General features: G+C 43.0%; 1 protein-coding gene across 4 annotated transcripts in view; it reads right to left on the bottom strand.

Annotated features, from left to right (window-relative positions):
- The window catches only part of ox2g (OX-2 membrane glycoprotein), a 57,628-nt gene that overhangs the window by 13,590 nt on the left and 17,363 nt on the right, over window positions 1-26,675 (bottom strand). For all 4 annotated transcript variants that reach the window (XM_014164725.3, XM_014164727.3, XM_014164724.3 and 1 more), the window contains 2 exons: window positions 6,607-6,891; window positions 667-771 (listed from right to left, as the gene is read on the bottom strand). In XM_014164725.3, the coding sequence (XP_014020200.1) occupies window positions 667-771; window positions 6,607-6,891 (390 nt within the window). The remainder of the gene's footprint in view (window positions 1-666; window positions 772-6,606; window positions 6,892-26,675) is intronic.

Below are 26,675 nucleotides of genomic sequence, written 5' to 3'. Positions count from 1 at the left end.
GAAGTTGATAATGACTTCAGATCCATCCTCTATTGTACTATGAGTGTGTTTCCACACACACACAAACACACACACACACACACACACACACACACACACACACACACACACACACACACACTAAACCTCTCATCCAAACAGTAGTATTGTACTATGAGGGTGGCACCATCCACCCACACAACGTGGTATCATAAACCTCTCATCCAAACAGCAGCGATCAGGTCATTCAAGATCAACTTCCACTGAAATGAATGTCAAGGTGGTGAGGCAGTCAGGAAAACTTCAACACATGCCAGAACACATCAGGAAACGGAAAGAACAGGAAAAATATACTGTAGCACTCACACAAGAGAAACACACAGGACAAACACAATGTAGTTACACAATTCCCACAACATGCACACCCTGAATGATTCCTGGAGAAAAACTCTATTCCAGCTGCATGGAATCATGGTGGTGACAACTATTAGCCTGAGAGCTCAAAAATCGCCAGCAAGGTCAATGAGGTCAGAACATTTCTCATACAGAAACCAAGGAGGATCTTTCTCCCGCTTTCCTCTGGGCCAAAGTTAAAAAGCATTGTTCTTGGATAAGAATTCTTATGGGGGAAGTGGACACCTCCATTGAGATCGGTCGATGGAGGGGGACACACACACACACACTCACCGTCTTCTTTCCGCAAGAAACACTTCCACAGGCAGAAGCAGAGACTTATGACCAGCAGAGCAGCTACAGTGGTTACCGAGATCAGGATGGTCAAAGCTGTTCCAACTAGACAGGGAGAGAGGGAGAAAGAACAGCGAAAGAAACAGAGTGAAACAGATGAGATCGAGAGGATATAGAGAGAAAGATTGACAGAGAGGCTCGAGAGACAGAGGCTCAAGAGACAGAGGCTCAAGAGACAGAGGCTCAAGAGACAGAGGCTCAAGAGAGAGATTCAGTGAGCAAGAGAGAGAGAGGATTGAGAGAGGAAAAAAATCTGGCAACAAATCAAACTTCATAAAAGTATCAAGAATGTTAATTGGTTTAAACAGCTTCAGATTAACATAGTTTTCATTTCATACAGTCACCTCATAAATTATTGGTAGAATTGATAAAGATGGAGCAAAAAGTATAAAAATAAACAAATACTGAGCTACAGTATATTGTATGCAACAACAAAAGAATGGGAAATTATATTATTTTACATTAATACAATTACTTTGAGAAAGAGATTTTGTTGAACAAGTAATCTCAAACAGATAGGTGTCATTATCAGCACCCCTAAACATTCGTATTAATAAAATCAAATCGGCAGTAACATACTACTTAAATTAATCTCAGTTTAACCTCTTGACGGTCGCCTAGGATAGGGGGCGCCACAGCGCATTTTGAAAAAAAATTGTGCCCATTTTAAACGGCCTACTACTCAAACTCAGAAGCTAGGATATGCATATAATTAATACTTGTGGATAGAAAACACCCTAAAGTTTGAATGGTGTCTGTGAGTATAACAGAACTCATATGGCAGTCAAAACCCCGAGACAGATCGAAACAGGAAGTGGAATTCTGAATTGCGAACTCAACTTCATCACGTTGCCTATTAATCACACCGTGAGCCATGGTTCATTGAGCACTTCCTATTGCTTCCACTAGATGTCCCCAGTCTTTACAAAGTGATTTGAGTCTCCTACTGTGAAAACTGACAGAATGACACGCTGTGGAACGTGGTCACACGGAGAGGGCCATCACCATTATGACGCCTGCGCCCCTGGTTACCCTCCCCTTTCGAAACGTTTTGAAACACAATGCAATCGTCCCCCTCGAATCTTATTGGAGCTCTCGTTGAAAAAGGCCCTACAGATTTATGTTATACAACGTTTGACATGTTTGAACGAACCTAAATAAGAAAAAAATGCATTTTGTTGAAAGAGTAGCCCCGCGCACGTCGGAACTTTTGGTTCAGCCTTCAGAACGCGCTAACAACAACAAGCTAATGGAACATAAAGGATGAACTTTTTCGAACGAAAATACATTTGTTGTGGACCTGGGATTCCTGGAAGTGCCTAAGGATGAAGATAATCAAAGGTAAGGGATTATTGACAATAGTATACAAGACTAGATGTGATATGCGATTGTTCCAAGATGGCTAGCCTATTGCTATTGCTAGCCTATTGTTCTGAGTATCGCATCCCCTTTTATCGCAAAGTGTGATTACCCAGTAAAGTTCTTTTTAAATCTGGCATTACAGGTGCTTTCAAGAGATATTCATCTATAAATCTTAGAATGACAATATTACATTTTAAAAATGTTTTAGAATAGTAATTTAGTAAATTGTAGCACTGTTTCACCGGATGCATTTGAGGGAAAATAGTTAGGCAACGTTACGCGCCGATGTAAAATGCTGTTTTTATATATAAATATGAACTTTATCGAACAAAAGAATGCATGTATTGTGTAACATGATGTCCTAGGAGTGTCATCTGATGAAGTTTGTAAAAGGTTAGTGCTGCATTTAGCTGTTTTTTGGTTATTTGTGATGCATGTGGTTGGTCGGAAAATGGCTATGTGGCTACTTTTACGATATACTCCTCTAACATAATCTAATGTTTTGCTTTTGCTGTAAAGCCTTTTTGAAATCGGACAATCTGGTTCGATTCAGGAGAGGTGTATCTATAAAACGATATAATTTGAAAAAAAAAAAAAAAAAAAAAGTATTAAATTTTGTTATGCTAATGGCGATATGATTTTTCGCTGGATGTCAGGCCGCACAGGGGTTAAGAAACAGCAGAATTGTGGCCTTCCATGGCTTCCCGTTTCACTGGGGTATAAACCCTTTATCGTCCATTAGCATGCAGAAAGGCAAAGAACAAAAAAATGGAGACATTTACATTACAGTTTACATTTAAGTAATTTCGCAGACGCTCTTATCCAGAGCGACTTACAGGAGCAATTAGGGTTAAGTGCTCTGCTAAAAGGCATATCGACAGATTCTTCACGTAGTCAGCTTGGGGATTCTAACCAGCGATCTTTCGATTACTGGCTCAACGTTCTTAACAGCTAGGTTACCTGGCCTTCATAAATCCAACAATGGGTAAAAAAAATGTTTTTATATAAATAAATACCACTTACCATTGCTAGGGCAAAAATAAGAAATTTAAAACCGCTGGAACAGTGGTAAACTTGCTGTAAAAGGACGCATATGTACAGTATCTTGTCCTCACACACAGTGAGGAAGATGGTTCAGGAGGCAAAGGAAATCCATGGGCGACAGATTCAAATAAAATTGTATTTGTCACATGCGCAGAATACAACAGGTGTAGACCTTACGGTGAAATGCTTACTTACAAGCCCTTAAGCAACAATGCAGTTTTAAGAAAATACCCAAAAGAAAAAGTTTGAAAAACTAAGAATTGATAAGCAGTAGTAAATAACAATAGCGGGGCTATGTACAGGGGGTACCGGTACAGAGTCAATGTGTCAATGTGCGGGGGCACCGGTGGAGAGGTAATTGAAGTAATTATGTACATTGCAGGTAGGGTTATGAAAGTGGCTATTCATAGATAATACGAGAGTAGCAGCAGTGTGTGGGGTCTGTGTAGCCATTTGATTAGCCGTTCAGGAGTCTTATGGCTTGGGGGTAAAAGCTGTTTAGAAGCCTCTTGGACCAAGCCTTGGTGCTCCGGTACCGCTTGCCATGCGGTAGCAGAGAGAACAGTCTATGACAAGGGTGGCTGGAGTCCTTGACAATTTTTAGGTCCTTCCTCTGACACCGCCTGGTATAATATAGGTCCTGGATGGCAGGAAGCTTGACCCCGGTGATGTACTGGGCCGTACGCACTACCCTTTGTAGTGCCTTGCGGTCGGAGGCCGAGCAGTTGCCATACCAGGTAGGGATGCAACCAGTCAGTATGCTCTCGATGGTGCAGCTGTAAAACCTTTGGAGGATCTGAGGACCCATGCCAAATCTTTTGTCTTTAGGAAGAATAGGTTTTGTCGTGCCCTCTTCAGGACTCTCTTGTTGTGCTTAGCCATGTTAGTTTGTTGGTGATGTGGACGCCAAGGACTCCAAATCCCTGTCGATGAGAATGGGGGCGTGCTCAGTCCTCCTTTTCCTGTAGTCCACAATCATCTCCTTATTCTTGATCACATTGAGTGAGAGGTTGTTGTCCTTGCACCACACGGTCAGGTCTCTGACCACCTCCCTATAGGCTGTCTCGTCGTTGCCGGTGATCAGGCCTCCCACTGTTGTGTCATCGGCAAACTTAATGATGGTGTCGTGCCTGGCCGTATAGTCATGAATGAACAGGCAGTACAGGAGGGGACTGAGCATGCACGCCTGAGGGGCCCCCGTGCTGAGGATCAGCATGGCGGATTTGTTGTTACCGAACCTTATCACCTGGGGGGCGGCCCATCAGGAAGTCTAGGATCCAGTTGCAGAGGGAGGTGTTTAGTCCCAGGATCCTTAACTTAGTGATGAGCTTTGAGTGCACTATGGTGTTGAATGCTGAGCTGTAGTCAATGAATAGCATTCTCACATAGGTGTTCCTTTTGTCCAGGTGGGAAAGGGCAGTGTGGAGTGCAATAGAGATTGCATCATCTGTGGATCTGTTGGTGCGGTATGCAAATTGGAATGGGTCTAGGGTTTCTGGGATAATGGTGTTGATGTGAGCCATAGACCTGCCTTTCAAAGCATTTCATCGCTACAGACGTGAGTGCTACGGGTTGGTAGTCATTTAGGCAGGTTACCTTAGTGTCTTGGGCACAGGGACTATGGTGGTCTGCTTGAAACATGTTGGTATTACAGACAGACAAGGAGAGGCTGAAAATGTCAGTGAAGACACTTGCCAGTTGGTCAGCGCATGCTCGGAGTACACGTCCTGGTAATCCATCTGGCCCAGCGGCCTTGTGAACGTTGACCTGTTTAAAGGTCTTATTCACATCGGCTGCGGAGAGCGTGATCACACAGTCATCCAGAACAGGTGATGCTCTCATGCATGTTTCAGTGTTACTTGCCTCGAAGCGAGCATAGAAGTTATTTAGCTCGTCTGGTAGGCTCATGTCACTGGGCAGCTCTCGGCTGTGCTTCACTTTGTAGTCTGTAATAGTTTGCAAGCCCTGCCACATCCGACGAGTGTCGGAGTCGGTGTAATACGATTCGATCTTAGTCCTGTATTGAAGCTTTGCCTGTTTGATGGTTCGTCGAGGGCATAGCGGGATTTCTTATAAGCTTCCGGGTTAGAGTCCCGCTCCTTGAAAGCGGGAGCTCTGTGCGAATGTTGCCTGTAATTCATGGCTTCTGGTTGGGGTATGTATTTACAGTCACTGTGGGGACGACGTCCTCGATGCACTTACTGATAAAGCCAGTGACTGATGTGGTATACTCCTCAATGGGAACGAAAGAATCCCGGAACAAGTTCCAGTCTGTGATAGCAAAACAGTCCTGTAGTTTAGCATCTGCTTCATCTGACCACTTTTTTATAGACCGAGTCACTGGTGATTCCTGCTTTAATTTTTGATTATAAGCAGGAATCAGGAGGATAGAATTGTGGTCAGATTTGCCAAATGGAGGGTGAGGAAGAGCTTTGAGAATTACAGAACTTTGTCACATCTTGGGGTCTCCAACTCTACGATTAGACGCAACCTGCACGCCAATAGGCTTTCTGGAAGGGTTGTCAGAAAAAAAGGCTTAATTGGGAGCAACCAAGAATGTAAAAGCTTTGAGTATGCTTAACGGCACTGGCACTAGGATGGGAACCGGGTGCCATGGTCAGATTAGTCGAAAATAGTTTTTGGTCACGTACACCAGCAGTGGGTTTGGCATCGAAAAGGATGCCTGTGCAGGAAATAACCTAATATCTACAATAAAATATGGTGATGATTTTTTTATCTTATTGGGCTGGTTGCCTCTGAAAGGAAGCTGAAACTTGCAAGACAATGACCCCAAGCACAAGTCAAAATCCCCAAAGAAATGGTAATTTCACCACAAAATCTATATTTCGCAGTGGCCATATCAGTTTCCAGACTTCAATCCCATTGAAAACCTGGGGTTTGAATTGAAGAGGGCATTCCACAAGCGCAGACCAAAGGATTTAAAGGGTTTGTAAAGATTTTGTATGGAGGAATGGTCTAAGATCCCTCCCAATGTGTTCTCCAATCTCATAAAACATTATAGAAAAAGGCTCAGTGCCGTTATCCTCACAAGGGAAGTTGCATAAAGTATTGAAACAGGGGTGCTAATCATTTTGACACGTGTCTTTTAGAGAGAGAAAAAATTACTTGTTAAAGAAATAGCAATGTAGCTCAGTATTTGTATTATTTATTTCATAGTCTTTTTTGTTCATCTTTATCAAGGGAGACAATCATTTTGGAGGTGACCCTTTGGGCGTGTAAACTAAACCTGCTTGGCAATGACTTAAAAAAAACAGATCTAAACTCTTACACACTTAACTATAAGTCATTATTGTTTGCCAGACAATGTTCATCCATCCCTCAGATATCAGTATTCTTGGCTTTGGTCAGGCTACTGTTTCCAAAAGCAGCTAACTTAAAAACAAGTGTAAGCTCTGAGCCAATAAAAAATTGAGATATTTGCATCCTCCCAATGTGGGTGTGTGTCTCACTCACTCTTGGTGTTCATAGAAACAGCGATGGGTGACTCCAGACCCTTATGGTGGACCAGACATTTGACGGACACATCCTTCAGCAGCCCTGATTGGATGTTGAGGGTGCTGATGACCAGGGTGGTCCCATCCCCCTGCTGGAGCTGTGATGTCACAGGAGGTCCCATAGTTCGGTTGTCCCTCTCCACGTTCCACACTATCTCCGCTGGGGGCCGGGACACAGCTGTACAGTTGGCCTCAATAACCCCTGGAGACGTGTTCTTGTAGCTCACCTGGGGTTTAGGCAGTACTGGGGAAGACACAGATACAACCAAAAATCAATATTGGGTTTACTGAATCAATGTTTTTCAGGTGGGTGATCTACTGTTATTATGACTAGGTCCTGGCTAGAGACTCTTTTTGATTACCTGGAACACAAAAGAAAATCTAAAAGCTTTAGTTGGGTTACACCAAGTTAACCACTGACGTGTCTAGTTTTGTGATTCTGATGTCAATAACTGAGTACGGTTAGGAAAGATAAACAGAGGATATCCAAACTTATTTGGGGAGAGAATCAATGTCACAGATGATATCAATGTGTGAATACATTAAGCTTGTGAATACAGTGCATTCGTATTTAGACCCCTAGACTTTTTCCACATTCTGTTACGTTACAGCCTCATTCTAAAATGGATTAAATGTTTTTTTTCCCCCTCAATCTACACACAGTACCCCATAATGACAAAGCAAAAACAAGTTGAGACATTTTTGAAAATGTATTAAAAATAAATGGAAATATCACATTTACATAAGTATTCAGACCCTTTAGTCAGTACTTTGTTGAAGCTTGGCATACATGCATTTGGGGAGTTTCTCACATTCTCCTCTGCAATTTGGAAGGTGAACCTTCGCTCTAGGCTGAGGTCTTGAGCGCTTTCATCAAGGATCTCTGGACTTTGCTTTCCCTCGATCCTGTCTAGTCTCCCAGTCTCTTCCGGTGAAAAACATCCCAACAGCATGCTTCACTGTAGGGATGGTGCCAGGTGTCCTCCAGACGTGAAGCTTGGCAATCAGGCCAAAGAGTTCAATCTTGTTTCTCAAGGGCCTTTTCCTTTAGGTGACTTTTGGCAAACTGCAAGTGGGTTGTAATGTGCCTTTTACAGAAGAGTGGCCTCCGTCTGGCCAGTCTACCATAAAGGCCTGATTGGTGGCGTGCTGCAGAGATGGTGGTCTTTCTGGAAGGTTCTCCCATCTCCACAGAGGAACTCTGAAGCTCTGTCAGAGTGACCATTGGGTTCTTGGTCACCTCCCTGATCAAGGCCCTTCTCCCCCGATTGCTCAGTTTGGCTGGGCGGCCAGCTCCAGGAAGGGTCTAGGTGGTTCCAAACGTCTTCCATTTAAGAATGATGGAGGCCACTGTGTTCTTTGGGACCTTCAATGCTGCTTAATATACAACGTCATCTGAGCGCAACGTATGTTGTTGAACGCTGAACGAAAGCTGAACGAGAGACCGCAGCTTATTGATTTCCATTCCCATTTGAGATCGGATCTGTAGGTACATGCGTCTTCGTCCTCTGTTCTGTCTCCCTTTCCTGTAGCTTCTACCTCGGGTTCAGATCCTCAGAGCTCCCACCCTCATCAGACCGTGAGAAACATCAGTTTCCAATGCAAAAACCCTGTGCTACTCAGGAGCACGAGTACAGTCCATCTGTTCTACGACAGATGCTGGGAGCGGATGCTGTCGTAGTCCATGTGGGGTCAAACAACATCAAGAGGGCTAGCTCGGAACATCTGAAAATTAATTTTAAAGAACTGATTTTTGCAATAAAAGACTTTTAAAAAAAACGGCCAATAATTTCAGGTCAGGTACCGTCATTGGGCCACCGGTGTGAAAGATTCAGCAGGCTACTGGCATTACACATCTGTCTAAAAGATCACTGTAGCTCTGCTGGAATCCCTTTTAAAGATAACTGACACCTTCTGGAAACAGAAGATACTCTACAGCAGGTATTCCCAAACTTGGGAACGAGCAATGCCGTTGGGGGTATGGCAAATAAAAATGTGATTCATAAAAAAATATATGTTCTTCACATTTTCAAACAGTACATTTATATTTTCCAACGTGGCGATACATTTGAGTGAGTTTTTTTCCCCCCCTCGCCTGAGTAGCCTCGTTTCACTGCCAAAAATAAAATTAAACCATCTAGTGTTCAGCGAAATAATATCATAATGTCAAATAGCCTAGTCAAATAATTAACATCCAATCACATAAACCATTACTCGATCGCGGGAAACCTACACTCTTGTGCAGACATTTAAAACAAAACAATTTGAAAAATAGGTCACGGGAGTTTGAGTGAGAATAAAGACGACTTGAGTAGTAAGACATGCACATACAGCGGGGGAAAAAAGTATTTGATCCCCTGCTGATTTTGTACGTTTGCCCACTTACAAAGAAATGATCAGTCTATAATTTTAGTAGTAGGTTTATTTGAACAGTGAGAGACAGAATAACAAAAAAATCCAGAAATCCATTTTAATGAGGGAAATAAGTATTTGACCCCTCTGCAAAACATGACTTAGTACTTGGTGGCAAAACCCTTGTTGGCTATCACAGAGGTCAGACGTTTCTTGTAGTTGGCCACCAGGTTTGCACACATCTCAGGAGGGATTTTGTCCCACTCCTCTTTGCAGATCTTCTCCAAGTCATTAAGGTTTCGAGGCTGACGTTTGGCAACTCGAACCTTCAGCTCCCTCCACAGATTTTCTATGGGATTAAGGTCTGGAGACTGGCTAGGCCACTCCAGGACCTTAATGTGCTTCTTCTTGAGCCACTCCTTTGTTGCCTTGGCCGTGTGTTTTGGATCATTGTCATGCTGGAATACCCATCCACGACCCATTTTCAATGCCCTGGCTGAGGGAAGGAGGTTCTCACCCAAGATTTAATGGTACATGGCTCCGTCCATTGTCCCTTTGATGCGGTGAAGTTGTCCTGTCCCCTTAGCAGAAAAACACCCCCAAAGCATAATGGCCATTTGACGGGCATGTATATGTATTCTTGAGCAGGGGGACCTTGCGGGCGCTGCAGGATTTCAGTCCTTCACGGCGTAGTGTGTTACGAATTGTTTTCTTGGTGACTATGGTCCTAGCTGCCTTGAGATCATTGACAAGATCCTCCCGTGTAGTTCTGGGCTGATTCCTCACCGTTCTCATGATCATTGCAACTCCATGAGGTGAGATCTTGCATGGAGCCCCAGGCCGAGGGATATTGACAGTTCTTTTGTGTTTCTTCCATTTGCGAATAATTGCACCAAATGTTGTCACCTTCTCACCAAGCTGCTTGGCGATGGTCTTGTAGCCCATTCCAGCCTTGTGTATATCAACAATCTTGTCCCTGACATCCTTGGAGAGCTCTTTGGTCTTGGCCATGGTGGAGAGTTTGGAATCTGATTGATTGATTGCTTCTGTGGACAGGTGTCTTTTTTACAGGTAACAAGCTGTGGTTAGGAGCACTCCCTTTAAGAGTGTGCTCCTAATCTCAGCTCGTTACCTGTATAAAAGACACCTGGGAGCCAAAAATCTTTCTGATTGAGAGGGGGTCAAATACATATTTCCCTTATTAACCTGTTGGGGCTAGGGGGCAGTATTTGCACGGCCAGATAAAAAACGTACCCGATTTAAAATGGTTACTACTCTTACCCAGAAACTAGAATATGCATATAATTAGTAGATTTGGATAGAAAACACTCAAAAGTTTCTAAAACTGTTTGAATGGTGTCTGAATATAACAGACCTCATATGGCAGGCCAAAACCAGAGAAGATTCCATACAGGAAGTGCCCTGCCTGACAATTTGTTCTCCTTCTAGGGCATCTCTATCAAAAATACAGCATCTCTGCTGTAACGTGACATTTTCTAAGGCTTCCATTGGCTCTCAGAAGGAGTGCGTGTCCACGACGGGACTCCATGTTTTTCTTTCAGTCTATGAATGAATATAACGTCGCCCGGTTGGAATATTATCGCTATTTTACGAGAAAAATAGCATAAAATTGATTTTAAACAGCGTTTGACATGCTTCTAAGTACGGTAATGGAATATTTTGAATTTTTTGGTCACGAAATGCGCCCGCGCGTCACCCTTCGGATAGTGACCTCAACATACGAACAAAACGGAGCTATTTCAATATATCTATGGATTATTTCAAACCAAAACGACATTTGTTGTTGAAGTAGAAGTCCCACCTTGCCCAGGGAGGTTAAAATGCAAATCAATTCATAACACTTTTGACATGTGTTTTTCTGGATATTTTTGTTGTTATTCTGTCTCTCACTGTTCAAATAAACCTACCATTAAAATTATAGAGAATGATCCTTTCTTTGTCAGTGGGAAAATGTACAAAATCAGCAGGGGATCAAATACTTTTTTCCCCCCACTGTAAAAGCAACAGATACTATTAACAAGAAGGGGATAGAAGTATCTTCTATGGTGAGCTACCGAGTGGCAAACCCCATACTATTGTGGAGGACTTAATTATTCCTGCTGCTGTGGAAATGGCTGGGACAATGCTGGGGGAAAAGGCCCCAAAAAACTATACAGACAATGTCTTAATCAAACAACACTGTTTCACGATGCATCAGTGACATGGCAGGAGATGTTTTGAAACAATTACTGATTCGCATACAAGCCAGTGAATTACATGCGTTACAGCTGGATGAGTCAACAGACGTGGCGGGTCTGGCACAGCTCCTGGTATATGTCCGTTACATTTATGGTGGGTCAATTAAGGAAGACATCCTCTTCTGCAAACCACTGGAAACCAGGACAACAGGAGAGGATATTTTTAAAGTACTGGACAGCTTTGTGACATCAAATAGACTTTGGGGGTCAAAATGTGTTGGTATCTGTATTGATGGTGCAAAAGCCATGACAGAGAGACATGAGACACAGTGGAGTGGTAACGCGCGTGCAAGCAGTTGCTCCCAACGCCACTAGGGTACACAGCAGCATCCACCGAGAGGCTCTTGCTGCCAAGGGAATGCCTGACAGCTTGAAAAACACTTGACACTACAGTGAAAATGGCCTTCCCTGTAGCTCAGTTGGTAACGCATGGTGTTTGCAACGCCAGGGTTGTGGGTGCGATTCCCACGGGGGGCCAGTACGAAGAAAAAAAAAAATGTATGAAATGAAATGTATGAAATGTAAGTGGCTCTGGATAAGAGCATCTGCTAAATGACAAAAATGTAAATGTAAAAAAATGTTAACTTTGTTAAAGCAAGGCCCCTGAACTCTCATGTATTTTCTGCATTATGCACTGATATGGGCAGCGGCCATATAACGCTTTTACAACATACAGAAGTGTGCTGGTTATTGACAAGAACAAAAAAATGAGATGAGCTTAAAGTTCGTTGCATGATGACGAGTTTCTCACATAACTGGCCTATCTGGATGATTTTCTCACCTGAATGATCTGAATCTGGGATTACAGGGACTCTTGGCAACTATATTCAATGTGCGGGACAAAATTGAGGCTATGATTAAGAAGTTGGAGCTCTTCTCTGTCTGCATTAACAAGGACAACACACAGGTCTTTCCATCATTGTATGATTTTTTGTGTGCAAATGAACTCAAGCTTACTGACAATGTCAAATGTGATATAGCGAAGCACCTGGAGTGAGCTGGGTGCGCAATTACACAGGTACTTTCCCGAAACGGACGACAAACAACTGGATTAGTTTTCCCTTTCATGCCCTGCCTCCAGTCCACTTACTGATATCTGAACAAGAGAGCCTCATCGAAATTGCAACAAGTGGTTCTGTGAAAATTGCATTTAAATCAGAATCCACTGCCAGATTTCTGGATTGCGCTGCGCTCAGAGTTTCTTGCCTTGGCAAATCGCACTGTTAAGACACAGATGTTCTTTTGCAACCACGTACCTACGTGAGAGTGGATTCTCTGCCCTCACTAGCATGAAAACTAAATACAGGCACAGATTGTGTGTGGAAAATGATTTAAGACCGACTCTCTCCAATAAAACCCAACATTTCAGAGTTATGTGCATCCTTTTAAGCATACCCTTCTCATTAACCTGTGGTGAGTTATTCATAATTTTTGATGAACAAATAAGGTTTTATATGTAAGATGGCTACATAAAGAACAAAATTATTGATTATTATTGTATTATTTGTGCTCTGGTCCTATAAGAGTTCTTTGTCACTTCCCACAAGTCGGGTTGTGACAAAAACTCACACTCATTCTTATGTTTAATAAATGTATCGTATAGTCTGTGTCTGGCAGGCTTACAATGATGGCAAAAAACAACATTTGAGAGTGCGCTGACCCTGGTGCTAGAAGGGGTACGCAGGCTGGAGGTTGAATGTTTGAAGGTGTACCCGACTATAAAAAGTTTGGGAACCACTGCTCTACAGGAATGACGGAGTCCATCCAAATCATCTTGGCTCCTGGACTCTAAACGCATTTCAAGGCTGCGTTGAAACAATGGCTTATCAATGACCAAGACCAGCTCAGTTTATCCCTACCATTATGACAATTAGTCATCATAATGCTGCATCAAAATATACATTATCCTAGAGGCATTGGCAGACACAATGTAAGTAACTTAATGTATGTCCCCCTAATTTCTCTGAATACCTCAGTGCAAGATGGCGCCGACAGGGATGGTCGCCTCACTTTAGGTCCTTAGAAAACTATGTAGTTATGTTTTTTTTATGTATTATTTCTTCCATTGATAGCCCAGAAAATCTCATGTGTTATTACATACAGCCGGGAAGAACTATTGGATATAAAAGCGATGTCAACTTACCATCATTACGACCAGGAAAATGTCTTTCCCGAAGTGGATCCTTTATTCGGACCTCCACCTTGGAAATGCGATCTTATCCCAGAGGCCGACCCAAAACAATGCGGTCGCCGCAGAAGAGGCAGATGGAGCGGCCTACTGGTCAGACTCAGAAGGCGAGCACACAATCCACCGCTTCCGAGCATACCATCCACCGCTTCTGAGCATATTACTCGCCAATGTACAATCTCTAGATAACGTGGACGAAATTAGGGCACGAGTTGCCTTCCAGAGAGACAGAGATTGTAACGTTCTCTGTTTCACGGAAACATGACTCACACAGGATATGTTGTCAGAGTCGGTACAGCCACCCGATTTCTTCACGCATCACGCCGACAGAAACAAACATCTCTCTGGTAAGAAGAAGGGCGGGGGTGTCTGCCATGGTGTAATGACAACAACATACAGGAACCCAAGTCCTTTTGTTCACCAGACCTAGAATTCCTTACAATCAAATGCCGACCGCATTATCTTCGATTATAGTCACAGCCGTGTATATCCCCCACAAAGCAGATCCCTCGTCGGCCCTGAAAGAACTTCACTGGACTCTATGTAAACTGGAAACCATACATCCTGAGGCTGCATTTATTGTAGCTGGGGATTTTAACAAAGCTAACCTAAGAACCATACTTCCTAAATTCTATCAGCATATCAAATGTGCGACAAGAGCTGGTAGCTTTCTGGATCATTGCTACTCGAACTTCCGCGATGCATACAAAGCCCTCCCCCACCCTGCCTTCGGCACATCTGACCATGACTCCATTTTGTTGCTCCCAGCCTATAGACAGAAACTAAAACAGGATACGCCCATGCTCAGGTCAATACAATGCGCAGGTCAATACAATGCTGGTCTGGCCAATCGGATTACCCGCTACCAATGCCTGTGGGCTCTCCTTCTCCATGACCAACTTGAGTAAAACATTTAAACTTGTTAAACCTCGCAAGGCTGCCGGCCCAGACGGCATCCCTAGCCGCATCCTCAGAGCATATGCAGACCAGCTGGTTGGTGTGTTTACGGACATATTGAACCAATCCCTATTACAGTCTGCTGTCCCCACATGCTTCAAGATGGCCAATTTGCTTACCGCCCCAATAGGTCCACTGATGATGCAATCGCCATCACACTGCACAATCCCATCTGGACAAGAGGAATTCCTATATAAGAATGCTGTTCATTGACTACAGCTCAGCATTTAACACCATAGTACCCTCCAAACTCGTCATTAAGCTCAAGACCCTGGGTCTCGACCCCGCCCTATGCAACTGGGTCCTGGACTTCCTAACGGGCCGCCGCAGGTGGTGAAGGGGCAAGAGACAGCCTACAGGGAAGAGGTGAGGGCCCTCGGAGTATGATGTCAGGAAAATAACCTCTCGCTCAATATCAACAAAACAAAGAAGATGATCGTGGACTTCAGGAAACAGTAGAGGGAGCACCCCCCATCCACATCAACGGGACAGTAGTGGAGAAGGTGGAAAGTTTTAAGTTCAACTTATACATCACAGACAAACTGAAACGGTCCACCCACGCAGACAGCGTGGTGAAGAAAGCGCAACAGCGCCTCTTCAACCTCAGGAGGCTGAAGAAATTTGGCTTGTCATCTAAAACTTTTACAGATGCACAATCAAGAGCAACCTGTCGGACTGTATCACCGCCTGGTATGGCAATTGCACAGTCCTCAACCGCAAGGCTCTCCAGAGGGTAGTGCGGTCTGCACAACGCTTCACTGGGGGCAAACTACCTGCCCTCCAGGACACCTACACTCCACGATGTCACAGGAAGGCCAAAAATATCATCAAGGACAACAACCACCCGAGCCACTGCCTGTTCACCCCGCTATCATCAAGAAGGCGAGGTCAGTACTGGTGCATCAAAGCTGGGACCGAGAGACTGGAAAGCAGCTTCTATCTCAAGGCCATCAGACTGTTAAACAGCCATCACCAACATAGAGTGGCTGCTGCCAACATAGACTCAAATCTCTGGTCACTTAAATAAATGGACTTAATAAAAGGTATCACTAGTCACTTTAAATAACGGAACTTTAATAATGTTTACATGTCCTACATTACTCATATGTATATACTGTATTCTACACCATCTACTGCATCTTGCCTACACCATTGCTCATCCATATATTTATATGTACATATTCATCCCTTTACATTTGTGTGTATAAGGTAATTGTTGTGAATTTGTTAGATTACTTGTTAGATTTTACAGCATAGTCGGAACTAGAAGCACAAGCATTTCGCTACACTCACATTAAAATCTGCTAACCATGTGTATGTGACCAATAAAATTAGATTTGGATTTGATACCTCTGTTGATCCTACAGCAATTGTATGCAGTAATCATGAGCCTATGAACAAGAGTTACACTGATAGCACTGAGGCGGTGTGCCCTAGTAGGAAGACCACTGTGTGCAGCTCACCCTGTAGTATCAGCTCCAATATAAATAACATGGGCAAGTTTACTTCTGATAAGCTTCCCAGTAAAGCATTACAAAAACAAAAAAAAAATCAAGCAACCCAGAAGTGCTAAAAATAGCCCATATTAACATATGCAGCCTGAGATCAAGGTCCATGAACAGATGACATTCATATTCTGACTCTCACTTAGATAATACCTTTGATGATACAGTGGTAGCAATAAATGGTTATAACATCTACTGAAAAGACAGAAATGCCAACAGGGGCGGTGTTGCAGTATATATATATAGTCAGAACCACATTCCTGTGAAGTTTAGAGACGATCTCATGTTAAATACTGTTGAAGTAATATGGCTACAGGTACATCTGCCTCACCTTAAGCCCATTCTTGTGGGAAGCTGTTATAGACCTCCAAGTTCTAACAGTCAGTATCTGGATAATGTGCGTGAAATGCTTGATAATGTAGGTGATATCAACAGAAAAGTATATTTTCTGGGTGATTTAAATATTGACTGGCTCTCATCAAGCTGCCCACTCAAGAAAAAACTTCAAACAGTAACCAGTGCCTGCAACCTGGATCAGGTTGTCAGCCAACCTACCAGGGAATTTACAATGAGCACAGGAATGAAATCATCAACATGCATCGATCACATCTTTACTAATGCTGCCAAAATTTGCTTTAAGTAGTATCCACATTGATAGGATGTAGTGATCCCAATATAATAACCATATCTATGAAAACCAAAGTTCCAAAGGCTGGGCCTAATATAATGTATGAGATGTCATACAATAAGTTTTGTAGTGATTCATATGTTGATCATGTGAAAAATATTTGCTGGTCTGTGGTGTGTAATGAGGAGCAACCAGACACACCATTTGACACATTTATGAAATTGCTTATTGCAGTTACTAATAAGCACGCACCGATTAAGAAAATTACTGTAAAAACTGCTGAATCCCCTTGGATTGATGAGGAATTGAAAAATGTTATGATTGTGAGGGATGAGGCAAAAGGTATGGCAAGTCTGACAGCCCAACTGATTGGCAAACATACTGAAAATTAAGAAATCATGCGACTAAACTAAAAATAAACTACACTATGACACAAATAAATTATTTAAAGAATGATAGTAAAAAGCTTTGGAGCACCTTAAAATGACATTTTGGGAAAAAAGGGAAACTCGACTCCATCATTCATTGAATCAGATGGCTCATTCATCACAAAACCCACTGAAATTGCTACTTCAGTTGCTTTTTCATTGGCAAGATAAGCAAACTTAGGTATGACATGCCTACAAAAAACGCTGACACTACACATTCCAAGATGGCGTAGCAGTCAGACGTCTTTGTCGTGTCCCTTGTATGTCTTTTTCTTCGCATATCTTTAAATATTTTCATGAACCTCAACTTCTAAATACTCTCCTGCAACCCGCCTCACCCAATGTGGCGTGGATGTGTTTTTCCCAAAAGTTTTTCTATTTACTTCGGATCTAAACTGAAGCTAGTCAGCTAACTAGCTACCAGCTATCAGTCAGCAAACCACTGCTAGCGGTAATCAGCTAACCTTTAGCTCGGAAAGCTCTCGCCAGTTTGTACAACATGACTCAAACCAGAGCATAACGGACCTATTTTTTCTCTCTCCATATCACCGGATTCCTACCACAAACTCTGAAAATTTTCATCTGGATCGTCGCAACTAGCTAACCGCAATCCCGGGTGACTACTCCTGGCTAGCGTTTCCATCCTGGAGCAAGCACCAATTAGCCTGAAGCTAGTCTGGCTAGGGCTTCTGGGCTACCACCGAAGCCCACTCCTGGGATACAATATTCGGACCCCTTCTACTGCCGGTACGGGGCACGGAACCCCGAGGATCCTCTACGACTGGAATACCGACAATCTTCCCGAGGATTCTAACAGGCCCCTCAGGCGCGATGTCCGCTGAAGGCCCGTTCTGCTAACCGCGGCCTGCTAGCTACCTAGAGCTACTTGGAACCTTACTTATCCACGACTGTTCTATCGACGTCACCGCACGAAGAGGCAAAAACAGACTTACCTCCATCGCGACGTCCCCCAAAGGCCATTCTGCTAACTTGCTAGACCCGGTCTGCTAACTGCTAGCTTGCTTGCTAACCCCGGCCTGCTAACGGCTAGCTTGCTTGCTAACCCCGGCCCTGCTAACTGCTAGCTTGCTTGCTAACCCCGGCCCTGCTAACTGCTAGCTTATTAGCTAACCCCGGCCCTGCTAACTGCTAGCTTATTAGCTAACCCCGGGCCTGCTAACTGCTAGCTTATTAGCTAACCCCGGGCCTGCTAACTGCTAGCTTATTAGCTAACCCCGGGCCTGCTAACTGCTAGCTTATTAGCTAACCCCGGCCCTGTTACCTGCTAGCTTATTAGCTAACCCCGGCCCTGCTAACTGCTAGCTTATTAGCCAACCCCGGCCTGCTAACTGCTAGCTTATTAGCCAACCCCGGCCTGCTAACTGCTAGCTTATTAGCCAACCCCGGCCTGCTAACTGCTAGCTTATTAGCCAACCCCGGCCTGCTAACTGCTAGCTTATTAGCCCCGGCCTGCTAACTGCTAGCTTATTAGCCCCGGCCTGCTAACTGCTAGCTTATTAGCCCCGGCCTGCTAACTGCTAGCTTATTAGCCCCGGCCTGCTAACTGCTAGCTTATTAGCCCCGGCCTGCTGTCTGAATCGCCGTGTCCCCAGCCAGCCCAACCACTCACTGGACCCATATGATCACTTGGCTACGCATGCTTCTCTCTAATATCAATATGCCTCGTCCATTACTGTCCTGGTTAGTGATTACTGTCTTATTACACTGTAGAGCCTCTAGCCCTGCTCAATATGCCTTAACCTCTCTTGGGTAGGGGGGCAGTATTTTCACCTCCGGATGAAAAGCATGCTCAAAGTAAACTGCCTGTTACTCAGGCCCAGAAGCTAGGTATGCATAAAACACACTAACATTTCCAAAACTGTTAAAATAATGTCTGTGAGTATAACAGAACTGATATGGCAGGCAAAAAACTGAGAAGGAAGTGGAATTATTTTCATGTGGCTGTTTTTCAACTCAATGCCTATAGAGAATCCAATGGGTTAGGAATCAGATTGCAATTCCTATGGCTTCCACTAGATGTCAACAGTCTTTAGACATGGTTTCAGGCTTGTATTTTGAAAAACGACGAGTAAAAAGCCATTTTGGTCAGAGGAAGTATGCAGACCTGATTTGGGCGCGCCGTTTGTTATTTTTCCTTTCTATTGAAAACGGTATTGTCCGGTTGAAATATTATTGATTATAAAGACAAACAACCTTAGGATTAATTATAAACATCGTTTGACATGTTTCGACGAACTTTTCGTCGAAACATGTTTCGACGGTACTTTTAGTATGTATTCGTCTGCCTGTTGTGACCGCCTTGGAGCCATTGGATTACTGAACAAAACGCGCCAACAAAACAGAGTTTTTGGGACATAAAGAAGGACTTCGTCGAACAAAACGAACATTTACTGTGTAACGGAGTCTTGTGAGTGCAACCATATGAAGATTATCAAAGGTAAGTGATTAATTTTATCTCTATTTCTGACTTTAGTGACTCCTCTACTTGGCTGGTAAATGTTTGTATGCTTTTTACACGGGGCGCTGTCCTCAGATAATCGCATGGTATGCTTTCGCCGTAAAGCCTTTTGAAATCTGACACAGCGACTGGATTAACAAGAAGTTCATCTTTAACCTGTTATGGCTAGGGGGCAGTATTTTCACGGCTGGATAAAAAATGTACCTGATTTAATCTGATTATAAGTCCTGCCCAGAAACTAGAATATGCATATAATGATTAGCTTTGGATAGAAAACACTCCAAACTTTCTAAAACTGTTTGAATGGTGTCTGTGAGTATAACAGAACTCATTTGGCAGGCCAAAACGTGAAAAGATTCTGTACAGGAAGTACCCTGTCTGACCATTTCTTGAACTTCTTTGCCATCTCTATCCATTACAAAGGATCTCTGCTCTAACGTGACACTTCCTACGGCTCACGTGGTCTCTCAGAGCCCGGGAAAAACCTGAATGACGTAATTCAAAGCCCTGGCTGAAACACACGAGCGCTTTTGCTAAGTGGTCTATCAGAGGACAAAGGGCTTAGGCTCGTGCACTGGCCGCCCCCGTCTTTGTGTTTTTCCCTCTATTTGCCGAAACACAGATTCCCGGTCGGAATATTATCGCTTTTTTACGAGAAAAATGGCATAAAAATTGATTTTAAACAGCGGTTGACATGCTTCGAAGTACGGTAATGAAATATTTAGAAATCTTTTCTCACAAAATGCGCCATATTTACCGTTCGGATAGTGTCTAGAACGCACGAACAAAACGCCGCTATTTGGATATAACGATGGATTATTTTGGACCAAACCAACATTTGTTATTGAAGTAGAAGTCCTGGGAGTGCATTCTGACGAAGATCAGGAAAGGTAATCAAACTTTTCCAATAGTAAATCTGATATTGGTGAGTGCTAAACTTGGTGGGTGTCTAAATAGCTAGCCCTGTGATGCCGGGCTATCTACTGAGAATATTGTAAAATGTGCTTTCACCGAAAAGCTATTTTAAAATCGGACATATCGAGTGCATAGAGGAGTTCTGTATCTATAATTCTTAAAATAATTGTTATGTTTTTTGTGAACGTTTATCGTGAGTAATTTAGTAAATTCACCGGAGGTTTGCGGGGGGTATGCTAGTTCTGAACGTCACATGCTAATGTAAAAAAGCTGGTTTTTGATATAAATATGAACTTGATTGAACAAAAAATGCATGCATTGTATAACAATGTCCTAGGGTTGTCATCTGATGAAGATCATCAAAGGTTAGTGCTGCATTTAGCTGTGGTTTTGTTATTTGTGACATATGCTAGCTTGAAAAATGGGTGTCTGATTATTTCTGGCTGGGTACTCTGCTGACATAATCTAATGTTTTGCTTTCGCTGTAACTTTTCGGCGAAAGCACATTTTGCAATATTCTCAGTAGATAGCCCAGCCATAGCTATTTAGACACCCACCAAGTTTAGCCCTGACCAAAGTCAGATTTACTATTACAAAAGTTTGATTACCTTTGATGTTCTTCGTCAGAATGCACTCCCAGGACTGCTACTTCAATAACAAATGTTGGTTTGGTCCAAAATAATCCATCGTTATATCCAAATAGCAGCGTTTTGTTCGTGCGTTCAAGACACTATCCGAAGTGTAAATAAGGGTCACGAGCATGGCGCAATTCGTGACAAATTTCTAAATATTCCATTACCGTACTTCGAAGCATGTCAACCGCTGTTTAAAATAAATTTTTATGCCATTTTTCTCGTAAAAAAGCGATAATATTCCGACCGGGAATCTGCGTTTAGGTAAACAGAGGAAAGAAAACAAAGCATTCGGTCGACGCGGGCACGCGCCTGAGTCTCACAGTACTGTAACCAGCCACTACCCAAACGCGCTACTTTTTTTCAGCCAGAGCCTGCAAAGCCACGATTCAGCTTTTTGCCGCCTTCTGAGAGCCGTAGGAAGTGTCACGTTATAGCAGAGATCCTCAGTCTTCAATAAACAGAGGCAAGAAGAACGACACCTTGTCAGGCCACTTCCTGCATGAAATCTTCAGGTTTTTGCCTGCCATATGAGTTCTGTTATACTCACAGACACCATTCAAACAGTTTTAGAAAGTTTAGGGTGTTTTCTATCCAAATCAAACAATTATATGCATATTCTAGTTTCTGGGCAGTAGTAATAACCAGATTAAATCGGGTACGTTTTTTATCCGGATGTGAAAATACTGCCCCCTACCCTAGAGAGGTTGGCCATGATTTCCCCCCGGCTACCCCTACCCCGGTCAACTGCCTGGCGCCGTCCACAGCAACCCGCCCAAGCCCCCACCATTTCTCCTTCACCCAAATCCAGATAGCTGATGTTCTGAAAGAGCTGCAAAATCTGGACCCCTACAAATCATCCAGGCTAGACAATCTGGACCCTCTCTTTCTAAAATGATCTGCCGAAATTGTTGCAACCCTTATTACTAGCCTGTTCAACCTCGCTTTCGTATTGTCTGAGATTCCCAAAAATTGGAAAGCTGCCGGGGTCATCCCCCTCTTCAAAAGGGGGTGACACTCTAGACCCAAACTGCTACAGACCTATATCTATCCTACCCTGTCTTTCTAAGGTCTTTGAAAGCCAAGTAATCAAACAGATTACCGACCATTTCGAATCAAACCATACCTTCTCCGCTATGCAATCTGGTTTCAGAGCTGGTCATGGGTGCACCTCAGCCACGCTAAAGGTCCTAAACGATATCATAACCGCCATCGATAAGAGACATTACTGTGCAGCCATATTCATTGACCTGGCCAAGGCTTTCGACTGTCAATCACCACATTCTTATTGGCAGACTCGACAGTCTTGGTTTCTCAAATGATTGCCTCACCTGGTTTACCAACTACTTCTCTGATAGAGTTCAGTGTGTCAAATCGGAGGGACTGTTGTCCGGACCTCTGGCAGTCTCTACAGGGTTCAATTCTCGGGCCGACTCTCTTCTCTGTATACATCATGATGTCGCTCTTGCTGCTGGTGATTCTCTGATCCACCTCTACGCAGATGACACCATTCTGTATACTTCTGGCCCCTCTTTGGACACTGTTAACCTCTTGAGGATACCCTAGGATAGGGGGCGCCACAGCGCATTTTGAAAAAAAATCGTTCCCATTTTCAACGGCCTACTAATCAAACTCAGAAGATAGGGCATGCATATACTTATTATATATGGATAGAAAACACTAAAGTTTCTAAAACTGTTTGAATGGTGTCTGTGAGTATAACAGAACTCATTTGGCAGGCAAAACCCTGAGACATTTTCTGACAGGAAGTGGATACCTGATGTGTTGTATTGACTTTAAACCTATCCCATTGAAAAACACAGGGGTTTAGGAATATTTTGGCACTTCCTATTGCTTCCACTAGATGTCGCCAGTCCTTTCACAGTGGTTTGAGCCTTATAGAGTCAAAACTCAGTGAATGACAGGAGTTTGAAATTGGTCACAGGGGATGGGCCATCACCATTATGACGCCGGCGGCCATGTCTGCCCCCACCTTTGGAAACGGTTTTAAAGGCCATGACATCATCCCCCTCGAATCTTATTGGCTCTCTTGGTGTTAGAGGCCCTGAACATTTATTTTATACAACGTTTGACATGTTTGAACGAACCTACATGCGCGAGGATTGCTTTCATTATGAACTGCAGAGCTGCGTTTGGAGAGAGCCATAGGACGCGCTACCAACATCAGGCTAATGGAACGTGAAGTATGGACTTTTTGACCGAAAATACATCTGTTGTGGACCTGGGATGCTTTCTGATGAAGACAACTAAAGGTAGGCGATTATTGACAATATTATAGAAGATGAGATGGTTCATACTGTTGCTTCCAAGATGGCGCCGAGCACTGTATATTAGCTGATTTTCTGAGTATCGCATCTCCTTTTATCGCAAAGTGTGATTACCCAGTAAAGTTAATTTAAAATCTGGTATGACGGGTGTTCTCAAGAGATATTCATCTATAAATGTTAGATTGACAATATACATTTAAAAAATCGTTATAGTATAGCAATTTATTGAAACGTAGCATTGTTTACCGGGACGCTTTTGAGGGGAAATTAGGTAGTCAACGTCAGACAGAGATGTAAAATGCTGTTTTTATATATAAATATGACCTTTATTGAACAAAAGAATGCATGCATTGTATAACATGATGTCCTAGGGGTGCCATCTGATGAAGTTTGTAAAAGGTTAGTGCTACATTTAGCTGTTTATTGATAATATGTGATGGAAGTGGTTGGTCGGAAAATGGCTATGAAGCTGCTTTTTACGATGGACTCATCTAATATAATCTAATGATTTGCTTTTCCTGTAAAACCTTTTTGAAATCGGACGACGTGGGTCGATTCAGGAGAGGTGTATCTATAAAAAAAAAAAATATATATTTTTTATTTTTGTAAAAAATTATGATAATTTTTTAATGCTAATTGGCGATATGATTTTTCGCTGGATTTTGATCCCGCTAACGGGATCAGATGCTCAATTAACTAACCTCGAGATGAGCTTCAATGCCATACAACTCTCCTTCCGTGGCCTCCAACTGCTCTTAAATGCAAGTAAAACTAAATGCATGCTATTCAATCGATCACTGCCTGCACCTGCTCGCCCGTCCAGCATCACTACTCTGGACAGCTCTGACTTAGAATACATGGACAACTACAAATACCTAGGTGTCTGGTTAGACGGTAAACTCTCCTTCCAGACTCACATTAAGTATCTCCAATCCAAAATGAAATCGGCTTCCTATATCGCAACAAAGCATCCGTCACTCATGCTGCCAAACATACCCTCGTAAAACTGACCATCCTACCGATCCTCGACTTCGGCGATGTCATCTATAAAATAGCCTCCAACACTCTACTCAACAACTTGGATGCAGTCTATCACAGTGCCATCCGTTTTGTCACCAAAGCCCCATACACTACCCTCCACTGCGACCTGTACGCTCTCGTTGGTTGACCCTCACTTCATACTCGTCACCAAACCCACTGGCTACAGGTCATCTACATGTCTCTGCTAGGTAAAGCCCCGCCTAATCTCAGCTCACTGGTCACGATAGCAGCACCCACTCATAGCACGCGCTCCAGCAGGTATATCTCACTGGTCACCCGCAAAGCCAATTCCTCCTTTGGTCGCCTTTCCTTCCAGTTCTCTGCTGCCAATGACTGGAACGAACTGCAAAAATCACTGAAGCTGGAGACTCATATCTCCCTCACTAGCTTTAAGCACCAGCTGTCAGAACAGCTCACAGATCACTGCACCTGTACATAGCCCATCTGTAAACAGCCCATCTATCTACCTACCTCATCCCCATACTGTATTTATTTATGTTGCTCCTTTGCACCCCATTATCTCTACTTGCACATTCATCTTCTGCACATCTACTATTCCAGTGTTTAATTGCCATATTGTAATTACTTCACCACCATGGCCTATTTATTGCCTTAATTGCCTTTGCACTCACTGTATATAGACTGTTCTTTTTTTCTACTGTATTATTGACTATGTTTTGTTTATACCATGTGTAACTCTGTTGTATGTGTCGAATTGCTATGCTTTATCTTGGCCAGGTCGCAGTTGCAAATGAGAACTTGTTCTCAACTAGCCTACCTGGTTAAATAAAGGTGAAATAAAAAAATAAAAATCCAAGTACATTGACGAAATTATGAAAGCGTAAAGTCAGTGTGGAAGAGGTGAAAAAATTATTGTTGTCCATCAACAATAACAAGCCACCAGGGTCTGACAATCTGGATAGGAAATTACTGAGGATAATATCGGACAATATTGCCACTCCTATTTGCCACATCTTCAATTTAAACCTACTAGAAAGTGTGTGCCCTCAGGCCTGGATGGAAGCTAAAGTCATTACACTATCCAAGAACAGTAAAGCCCCCTTTACTGGCTCAAATAGCCAACCAATTAGCCTGTTACTAACCCTTAGTAAACTTCAGGGGGAAAAATGGTGTTTGACCAGATACAATCCTATTTTACAGTAAACAAATTGACAACAGACTTTCTGGAAGCTTATAGGGAAGGACACTCAACAAGCACAACAAAAATGACTGATGATTGCCTGGGAGAAATTGATGATAAAATTATTGTGGAGGCTGTCTTGTTAGACTTCAGTGCAGCTTTTGACATTATTGATCATAGTCTGCTGCTGGAAAAACTTGTGTTATGGCTTTACACCCCCTGCTATAATGTGGATAAATAGTTACTTGTCTAACAGAACACAGAGGGTGTTCTTTAATTGAAGCCTCTCAAACATAATCCAGGCAGAATCAGGAATTCCCCAGTGTAGCTGTTCAGGCCCCATAGATTTTTGAATCTTCACTAACGTCATGCTTTAAGTAAAGCAAGTATGTCTATGTATGCGGATGACTCAGCACTATACACGCCAGCTACTACAGCAACTGAAATGACTGCACAACTTAAAGTGCTGCAGTTAGTTTCGGAATGGGTAGCAAGGAATAAGTTAATCCTAAATATTTCCAAAACTAAAAGCATTGTATTTGGGACAAATCGTTCACTAAACCCTAAACCTCAACTACATCTCATAATGAATAATGTAGACATTTTGCAAGTTGAGGTGACTAAACTGCTAGGAGTAAGCATGGATTGTAAACTGTCATGGTTATAACAGCCTTCCCTGTAGCTCAGTTGGTAGAGCATGGTGTTTGCAACGCCAGGGTTGTGGGTTCGATTCCCACGGGGGGCCAGTACGAAGAAAAAAAAAAGGAAAAAAAATGTATGCATTCACTACTGTAAGTCGCTCTGGATAAGAGCGTCTGCGAAATGACTAAGATGTAAATATTGATACAACAGTAGCTAAAATGGGGAGAAGTCTGTCCATAATAAAGCGCTGCTCTGCCTTAACAATACTATCAACAAGGCAAATCCTACAAGCCCACCTAGACTACTGTTCAGTAGTTTGGTCAGGTGCCACAAAGTGGGACTTAGGAAAATTGCAGTTGGCTCAGAACAAGGCAGCACTGCTGGCCCTTAAAAGTACACGGAGAGTGAACATTAATGACATGCATGTCAATCTCTCATGGCTCAAAGTGGAAGAGAGATTGACTTCATCACTACTTGTTTTTGTAAGAGCTGTTGACAAGCTGAATGAACTCTATTCCACATCAGGTAAGTGATGCAAGCAGTATAATCAGATTTTAAAAAAAACAGGTAAAAA

Source organism: Salmo salar, chromosome 21, assembly GCF_965601325.2.
Source record: "Salmo salar chromosome 21, fSalSal1, whole genome shotgun sequence".
Taxonomy (NCBI): domain Eukaryota; kingdom Metazoa; phylum Chordata; class Actinopteri; order Salmoniformes; family Salmonidae; genus Salmo; species Salmo salar.
This window is presented reverse-complemented; position numbering and strand designations above follow the sequence as displayed.